The sequence below is a fragment of the Gigantopelta aegis genome, chromosome 2, assembly GCF_016097555.1.
Source record: "Gigantopelta aegis isolate Gae_Host chromosome 2, Gae_host_genome, whole genome shotgun sequence".
Lineage (NCBI taxonomy): Eukaryota > Metazoa > Mollusca > Gastropoda > Neomphalida > Peltospiridae > Gigantopelta > Gigantopelta aegis.
This window is the reverse complement of record NC_054700.1, coordinates 8044219-8054431: the sequence shown is the minus strand read 5'-3', so window position 1 is coordinate 8054431 and position 10213 is coordinate 8044219. Positions and strand designations below refer to the sequence as shown.

At 36.1% G+C, this 10213-nt stretch overlaps 1 protein-coding gene across 2 annotated transcripts in view; it reads right to left on the bottom strand.

Moving 5' to 3' along the window:
• Nucleotides 1–4518: 4518 nt before the first annotated feature.
• The window catches only part of LOC121380753 (protein lingerer-like), a 53161-nt gene continuing 47466 nt past the window's right edge, over nt 4519–10213 (bottom strand). For both annotated transcript variants that reach the window (XM_041509721.1, XM_041509728.1), the window contains exons 22-25: nt 9789–9875; nt 8674–8726; nt 6426–6593; nt 4519–5815 (exon numbers count right to left, since the gene is read on the bottom strand). In XM_041509721.1, coding sequence (XP_041365655.1) covers nt 5720–5815; nt 6426–6593; nt 8674–8726; nt 9789–9875 — 404 coding nt within the window. In that variant the 3' untranslated portion in view covers nt 4519–5719. The remainder of the gene's footprint in view (nt 5816–6425; nt 6594–8673; nt 8727–9788; nt 9876–10213) is intronic.

The following is a 10213-nucleotide window of genomic DNA, read 5'->3' as shown; positions in this document are numbered from 1 at the left end:
TCTACATGTATTAAACAAATCACAAGGAAGGAAATGTTTTATTTAATGATGCACTCAACACATTTTATTTACGGTTATATGGTTAAGGACCACACAGATATAGAGAGGAAACTCACTGTCGCCACTTCATGGGCTACTCTTTTCGATTAGCATCAAGGGATCTTTTATATGCATCATCCCACAGACAGATTAGTACATACCACGGCCTTTGTTAAACTAGTTGTGGAGCATTGGTCAGAACGATAAATAGTCCAATGGGCCCACCGACGGGGGATCGATCCTAAACTTACTGCGCATCAAGCGAGCGCTTTACCACTGGGCTTTACCGCTTTACGTCCTGTCAACAAACCAATCACAAGATAATGATCCTGTTTGAACCAAGTTAAATACAAGTAGGGGTGACATCTAGCTCAGTTGAGGGCAGGTCGTAGCCCAGTTAAGCATTCACTTGATGTGCAGTTGGTCTCAGATCGATCCCCATTGGTGGACCCATTGGGCTATTTCTCGTTTCAGCCAGTGCACCATGACTGGTATAACAACGGTCATGGTATGTGTTCTCATGTCTGGGAAGGTGCATATAAAAGATCCTGTGCTACTAATGGAAAAATTAAATGGATTACTTCTCCAAGATCTGTCAAAATTACTAAATTGACATCCATTAGCTGATGATTAATAAATTAATGTGGTGTTGTTAAACAAAATAAACTTTATCGGCAATCTACCAATTGAGCTAAAGTGCTTTTTGTCTTGGGATGGTTTTTTCCCCAACCCAAACCAACCTGTGCCAACATGACCAAGTGCTGTCCTGTGTGCGGAAAAGTGCATAAATGTTTCCTTGCTGTTAATGGAACAAGAATACCAGTGAGAAAGAAAGAAAGAAATGTTTTATTTAATGATGCACTCAACACATTTTCTTTACGGTTATATGGAGTCAGACATGTGGTTAAGGAGGAAACCCGCTGTCGCCACTTCATGGGCTAATCTTTTCGATTAGCAGCAAGGGATCTTTTATATGCACCATCCCACAGACAGGATAGCACATACCACGGCCTTTGATATACCAGTCGTGGTGCAGAGACTGGAATGAGAAATAGCCCAATGGGGATCGATCCCAGACTGACCGTGCATCGAGCGAGCCCTTTACCACTGGGTTATGTCCCGTCCTGGAAACTTATTAAAATCCACTAGCCATGGGATCGACGATTTTTTTTACTAGACTTAATTAAAATTTCACTAGCCCTACTTTACTTTTAAGTGTATACAATTTTACTAAATAATAGTAATAATATGTTAACTAAAGAGGAAGACCGAGCTTAACACACTTAACGTTGGGTTGTGGTGGTTGTCAGGATATTCATATTTACAAAATAGACAACTGCAACATTTGAAGAAACAAAATCACTAGCCGTCGGGCATGGTAATAGTAATTTACTAGCCCAACATTGAATATCACTAGCCATGGAAGTGGGACTACCAACAGTCTTAGACGCCTGCATTAAGTGCTAAATATCGACAATATTTGCTGCATTCCATCAGAAAACATTACCAACACTGGATTGAACTGCATGCTCATTTGATGCAACAGATGTGAAGTCTTGTAAACTAATGTTACATCTGTTTACAAACTACGACTTCAGGTGCAGATTGGATTGTCCGCAGCTGTAGTTCCATAAAAAAAAACATAACCTACAGTTAAGTCAATAGTGACATCACTGGAAAGGTGGAATGTGACATTCATCTGTACTATTAAATTATTCAAGTATATTTAGGTCCAACCTGTACGAAGTTAAAGTAAAGTAAAGTAAAGTTTGTTTTATTTAACGACGCCACTAGAGCACATTGATTTTTAATCTTATCATCGGCTATTGGACGTCAAACATATGGTCATTCTGACACTGTTTTTAGAGGAAACCCGCTGTCGCCACATAGGCTACTCTTCTTTACGACAGGCAGCAAGGGATCTTTTATTTGCGCTTCCCACAGGCAGGATAGCACAAACCATGGCCTTTGTTGAACCAGTTATGGATCACTGGTCGGTGCAAGTGGTTTACACCTACCCATTGAGCCTTGCGGAGCACTCACTCAGGGTTTGGAGTCGGTATCTGGATTAAAAATCCCATGCCTCGACTGGGATCCGAACCCAGTACCTACCAGCCTGTAGACCTGTACGAAGTTAAAAGGCCAGTACCTATGAGGGAGAAATAATATGAAGTTTAGTTTGTTTTGTTAAACAATACCACCAAAGCACATTTATTTATTAATCTGCAGCTATTGGATATCAGATATTTTGTAATGTAATGGTAATCCGGTCAGTCTTAGAGGAAACCTGCTACATTTTCCTATTGGTAGAAAGGGATCTTTTATACACACCATCCCACAAACAGGATAGCTAATACCACAGCCTTTGATATACCAGTTGTTGTGCACTGGCTGGAATGTGAAATAGCCCAATGGGCCCACCAACGGGGTTTGATTCCAGACTAACTGTACAAAAGTTGCCACCATCCGTAATACGACATCACAATTAGCACAAATTAGTTTGATGTCATGTATTTGAACTAAATATTTGAAAACGTTATGCTCAGGTACACAGGTCTTGTTGGTTCGTAAAACAAATGACCCATCCACAGCAACACACCTAGATACCTTGCATACCATTATTAACCAGGTTAATATACTAAATTATCATATGGGTTTATGACACGGATATCCAGACCCGTCAACCTTTAGTCAGGAGAAAGCAGGTGTGTGTTGAAAAAGCAGATGATTTTGTCAAAAAACTTATTTTTTAACTTCACAGTTTAACCCAAAATCGCTAAGTTAGAGCACAGCTGAATTTCTAGTCCAATGGGAGCTTCATATTTGGTCACGTGAAGTACATTTATATCCCGATAAGTACTTCAGACATTCACTTTATAAGCGGTATTGCTGTACGTGCAGTCATAACGATTTTGGCTCTGCTCTAAGACAGTTAGAGGACGAGTAACAATACTTTATCGGCGTATAAAGGTAGTGTCGCACGAGAAAACGCTCGGCTAACGCCTCGCCTTTGTCTCGTGCTACACTACCTTTATACGCCGATAAAGTATTGTTACTCGTCCTCCAACTATTACATAATGTCATATATACTTGTTAACCTTAGATCTTGGCTTTAAAGAATAAAAAAATAAAAAATGTGTATATATATTTCTTTTTAAAGTTTAAATATCGTTATGATTTAATAAATATATTTTTTTTAAATCTCTTATCCAAAAATGTTAAGAACAGAACAAGAAATTAAACAAATGAATTAGTACATTTACAGCATTACACTTACAAGGTTACGTTACATCATCATTTGTGGCTAGTGTACCCAAATTGAAATACCCAAGACAAATTTATATAAATCTTATAAATTAATATTCAGTTTTTACTATAATGAGGAACAGTGGCGTGGTACTTATTTAAAATCATTATAATGATACAATAAACATTGTATTTCCATTAATCATAAGTAAAACCTCATTACGGACATTGTGCGAAATATACTGGAATTGTACCCATTTCTGTGGATAACTTTATATCAAACACATTTATTAATTGTAAAAAAAATAAAATCTACCAACTGCACAAACATACAAAATTAACTGACAAGTATGTTTATATAGCTAATTGGTCTTTTCTTTGTCTTGCTGTGACATGTGATTTTAACATTGTGTGTATTGCTGTCAACTCTGGGTCAGTCTGGCACTTCAGATCTGTCATAGCTACTTCCTTTATGTTATTTTGTCAAAAGGGGATCGATTTTTTTTATGCCTACAAAAAAAATGTCATTTAACAGGAGAAATTGTCTCCTGCACAGGCTGTCAGAAGATTTTATCAAATACCAGAAGACTCCTGCTGAATCCAGGAGGGTTGACAGGTATGCGGACATCATTGGTAAATTATAGAATAAATGGATACATTACAATTTGGATATCAACTCTTGATATATGAATAAAGTTGGTTAAAATGCAACTGCCATAAATTTCAAGATGGTGATGGGGTGGCGATGACATTTTCTGAATGTCTAACAGTTTCTGGGACGAGACCTTTTGTGAATGATTTACCTGAGTCTTGTAAAAATATCACTCGACTTGAGTAATAATTGGTAACAACTGAACGATAAGACCAATTAACCAATGAAAAGATCGGATTACTGTTGTACTATTTTTTATTAATAAGGCCTGCTTTCTATTAACTCAAGTTTACGCACACAAGTTTATCAATACAGTACATATACACAATACCTTTTCCATAGAAGTCATTCAGTAGGTGTGCATTCACAGAACTGAAAAAAGGTTGATAGATTAACATTTTATTTGAGTGCAAATAAAATGATAATCTACTTGCAAATACACAGATATGGAAAAAACATAGGGAATCCCATCAATAGAAAGCAGGCAAAACAAACTGATGTCTAGATAAACAAACTGATGTTTAGATATCAGAATCTTATGTGCTTTCAAATCAATAAAATCAAAAGACAAAGCCAAGTCATGTTTTCAATATTTTTTATTTACCGACACGTGGAAATATTTATACTGTAGCTCTGTAGTTTTTTTAAAAAAAGCAAACCTGTCAACAAAAATAATATATAATACAAGACAATACACAAAAGTTGGCAATGCCAAACTACAACTAACTTTCTACATCCAGAAAAAATGTTAGATATAAGACATGTACACACCATTGAACTGATGGTAATACTTAAAGTCTCCAGAATGAGCCAATTTCAAACTTGATCACTTTAACTATAAGCTTTTTATTTGTTATCTACAAGGTTATTAAACAAGCATATAGCAATTCTCTATATATATCTTTTCTCACTCTCTCTCTTACTTATTTTTACAATATATTTAAACATTTTTTTTTTTTAGTATTGGCTCTGTGTGAAAAAGCAATATTTTAAGCAGCCACACGATTATGATCAATCTCTCTTGTTGTGGCAAAGATTACAATCCAAGGATCTCATACGTTTTTCTTGCTGACGGACAATATTAAGGCACCATCAAGAATTTCTGCTTGACATAATGTAAAAGTTCTGCAGAAATGTCTTCATGCCTTCATTTTTCACATTCACGAAACCTTTTATTAGCACGTAGAAATACACATTATAAGTTAAAAAATATAAATGGAGCAAATACAACTGTACATACACGAACACACACACAATAGTTGTCCCAATACTTTTTAACTCTGTGCAAAAGAGCAAGTAATATTATGATTTTTATTTTTTTTAATGGCTGTTTTTATACAAATGCTTTACATATAATAAACTCTCCGTACAGAAAAAATGTCTATTATTACATGATTTGAAGCGAATGCAACTTTCAGCTCTCCCAATAGTTTTAAAATCAACAAAATGACGCAATGTGGTTCTTCATCCAAGAAGTTATTTAAAAATAAGTATATATATATATATATAAAAAAAAAATTAAAACTGTTTCATACACATGCTTACAGCAGGCATCTTATTGGGGCAAATATAGTGAGAGAGAAAAAAATTTACAATGTCTAAATAACACTGGGCTACAACACCACTATATCAGACACAGCAGTCGAATCCATAGACAGATAAGATATAACTTATAAGAGTTAGTTATCCTTAATACAATGGCTTCCAAGAAAGCAAGACGACGACCGGACCAGAAACTCGGACCACTTCTACAGAATCAAGATTTTTTACTTCGGACACATTTCAACTCGACCATCCATAGGACGCATACGGCTTCGCTGCAACCTTGGCCTGCGACGTAGCTTGCTGGGAGACCCGCGATGAAGCACCAGTTGAGTCCTACATGAGCAGATAAGAAGTTTGATTTATCTTACTACTCATGCATTAAGCTGTCAAAACATTAGATTACAGGGGAAATATAGAAACCTTGTTCAGGTTGGTTAAATAGTCATACGATTTTAAATTAAAGAAATTAAAAAATATTCCATGTCAAAATAAAATCCGTCACCAGTTTGAATCATACTATTTTCAATTAAAAAAAATTAAAATTCCTTGTCAAACATGTCAAAACAAAACCAGTGCATTTGAAAAAGCAAACGGGCAATTGTATTTTAAAAAAAGTTCAAATCAATGATCAAAATATAGAAAAACAATGTTTTTTGTTGTTTTAAATTGACTTATTTATAACCAGTATATCAAAGGTTGTGGTATGTGCTGTACTGTCTGCGAGAAAAGCCATATAAAAGATCCCTTTTCACTAAGGAAAATATATTGTAGATTTTCTCAAAAGGTGTCAAAATTTCCAAATATCTGACAACCAATAGCTAACGACTTACAAATCAATGTGCTCTAAAAGTGTCCTTACACAAAACAAAGTTTTAACACCTCCAACTCGATATACCAAATTTGAATAAAACACAACTTTTTAACCAATAGTTTACGAACTCACCTGTTGCAGAGCGTGGTGTAACATCTGGGAGTGAGGCTGGTGAGGCATCATGGGAACATATGGCGCTCCGTACGTTGCGGCACCCATTGCACCAGCTTGGGTGGCACTTGCCAGCGGCAGATTGAACGGTGGAGGTGTTCCAGCATGGAATGCTTGCTTGTCAAATGGCTGTAAACAAAATAAAGAATTTCAAGAGTGTTTAAAATTACATTAAAGTGACAGACTAGTTTTTAAACACAACATATGTCCCACTATTAGAGCCATTTTGATCATTAAAATTAGAAGTGACTTGTATTTTATTATTTAGATAATCCATTTTCGTACATCCGAAGTGTTTCTGGTCATCTAGGTTTTTGCAATACCCTGAAATACATTTTTCATAATTCTAAAAACGCATGTTTGTCTGAGAATGTTTATCAAGCCAAACTCTATAATCTATTTTCAGGCATTATATTCCCATTTTAACGTCACAGAATCTAGTTTCTCTCTATTGTAACTTTATCCAGATGTGTTACAGTTTGTACATTAACTAAAATTAGTGTCCATTTTCACAGGCTAAAACTAGTCTGTGCCGTTAAACATTATTTAGGATGTGATATAAATTTCGAAGAAATGTTTTAACTCAGAATTTGTTTTTAGCCAAGTAATCGGACACAAGATTGTTTAATTACCGATGTCTCAACCTAACTGAAGAATACGTTAATTTCTAATTTTGGAAAAAGTCTGTATGAACCAACTCTGTAAAAAAAAAAGAAGAGATATACTATACTGACACACAATAAAAATGCAAAACAGATATTTTCCAATATTTTGTTGTGATTAATGAAAAATATATTTATTGGACTTAAAATTACAATTTACGAGAGGAAGCTATTGATTGGTACTTTGAGTTTTAATCCTGGTTTTGTTCTCATTACACATACAACAGCAGAAACAAACAAAATGGCATGAAATGCATTCACTACATGCTCAATCATGCTGCATGCAATGCACATGAAATGCCAGTATGTGGACACATAAAAGTCACGTAATGGTGTCATAATCCTCGTCACATTAAGAATGCCACGACTCCGAGAAGAAGGGAGCGAGCGTTGGGCATGGTTCAAGGGGGGACTTCACAAAGCCAAGTTGCTAGGACCTTCAGAGTCCATCCATCAACTACTGGACGTCATCAACAGACCGGGGGTATCCGTGATCGACCTCGACCTGGTCAACGTCCCATTACAACCCCACGCCAAGATCGGCAGATTTGACGACACCACCTCTGTGACCGGTTCAGACTGCGACAATGACAGCAAGCAACACGATAGGACGTCATGGAAAGCCTTATCCATCCGATGACGGTCATCCGTCAACTCAGAGCGGCTGGACTCGGATGCAGACACCCGTACAGCGGTGACATCATGACACCGCGACATCGTGCTGCGAGACTACAGTTTGCTCTCCAGAATGGTAATCATCCACCAGCCTTTTACCAGAGCATTGTTTTCTCAGATGAGTCCCGTTTCTCTGCCTCCTTTGCCGATGGAAGAGCACGTGTGTACAGGAGACTCCTTACCAGCGTTATGTTGACGTTATTCTAAGACCAGTTCTCCAGCCACTTTTGCGACGTCACCGAAGACCAGGAGGTCCCCTTCCGTTTCAACAAGACCATGACCGTCCACATACTGCAAGAATTACCCAGGCATTCCTGCAACAAGCCGGTAGCACCGTTATTTCACCAGATTTGAACCCAATTGAACACATGTGGGATGAGTTAGGACGTCGTGTACGTCACCGCCAGCCACCACAGCGTAACATCGCTGAGCTTGCACAGGCGTTGCAGGAGGAGTGGAGGAACATTCCTGTGGCTTATTTGAGATGTTTGTGCCAATCCTTTCCCCGTCGTCTTCACACATGCTCACTGGCCAATGGTGGACACACCAGATACTGACCTCAATATGGGGGGTTGAACTTTTCTATTACGAATGCAACTCGATTACTGATGATAACTGGCCATGTTTCATGTGAATGTATCTCATTGAATACCAGTCATAAATGTCATATTACATTATCAATCAATTCATTAATAGTTTGTCATTATTTGCAATGAAAAGTTGTTTTTGCGTTTTCATTGTGTGTCAGTATAGTTAAACAATTTCTCTGGTGACGTGTGTAATGGTTTATCATGCTGAAAATCAGATTTATTTTTAAAAGAACAGAACTGTAACAACAAGAAACAGACAAATAGCAGTCTTTATAACATTACCTGAGCATGAGATTTGCCATATGTTCCAGTCAAATCTGCAGCTGTTGCAGTCCCTTTAAACAAGTCACAAAAACAAACTATTAATAAAATATCTAATTTCAGTGTTTAAATATAGGTTTATTATCTCATATCTAAGAACATTTGAAAAAGAAATACTATGCAAGCATACAAGTTCGGAGCTTAAATGTATTCAAGTGATCTCGTATTGAAGTTTATAAAACTAAACTCATCATCAACTGTTACCAAATTACAAAATATAATTCAACAGAGATTGGTTGTAATGTTTTATCCTGCAACCATCGTTTCTACTGACAGAATATGACGACGGATAAAGAAGTCATATCCTGCTACTAGGAGGATATGACTTTTGATGTCATACACCTAGCTACATTTACAAAATCGCTCATTTGACCTCTTGATCATTGTACAATGTGGCTGAAATAACAGAATAGCTTTCCCCCTTTATTTTTATGGTCTGCAGGATAAAGATAATAACTAGTTAATGACATCGGATATCTGCTTTATCCTGTTCATGCCGAATGAGAAATTCTGCGAGGCTCTGTCGAGTGGAATTACCCATTCTTACCTTCACAGGATAAAGCAGATATCTGACGTCATTAACTAGTTATTCTCTATTTAAACTACAAAACATTAAAATGTAATAGTGTTCAAAAAAATAATTGTTATCTGGAGAAACTAAACATATGATTTCAGTACTAAAACACTAAATAATGGCACAAAAAGCTATCTTTTCCTAGGGGGGGGGGGGAGAATTGAAAGAGAGAGAGAGAGAGAGAGAGAGAGAGAGAGAGAGAGAGAGAGAGAGAATATCGTAGTTTTTCATCAGAGCTCTCTGCCCCTATTGGTAATAACATGTGATCTCTACCACATTTTCAAGAGTTTAATATTAACAGATTACATTTAATAACTAGTGCAAGAAAGAATATTGTACAAGTTCATTTAACTATTACAAAGTTAACCATAAAAATAATTTGGCTGGCTGAAGTCCAAACAATCACCATATCTTTTTAAATTGCAATATGAAGATAATAATTTGGCATTAAATAGAGTTGATATTCTTTAATCAGTTGGGTAACGGTTGATTATATACGCACTTGTTCCAGCTGTTGCCTTGCTTTGGGTTCCAGAAATGGCGTACGGTGATTTTGAGAAATCTGGAGCTTGAGTTAAATCTTCATAACCTAAAAGATGTTATAAATTAGTAATTAAAACACACATCTCAAAGTACTATAAGAAATACCATTACAGTACAAATTGATACAAATAATTAAAATAAGTATTCCTGAAACAAAAAGAGACAAACTCCTTATTAAAAAAAAAAAAAGATTGTTAAAACTCGACCTACCATTTTAATTAAAAATATATATTTCATACTTTTTACTAAAACAGAAATCAAGGCTCTGAAAAAAGTATTGTAGTGAAATTTAGAAGCTTGCAGAATTTTAAGATGAGTTGCAGTAAACAGTTTCTTCTTTAATCTTTTTTTTTAACAGGTGAAATTGTAGTTTCTTTTTTTAAC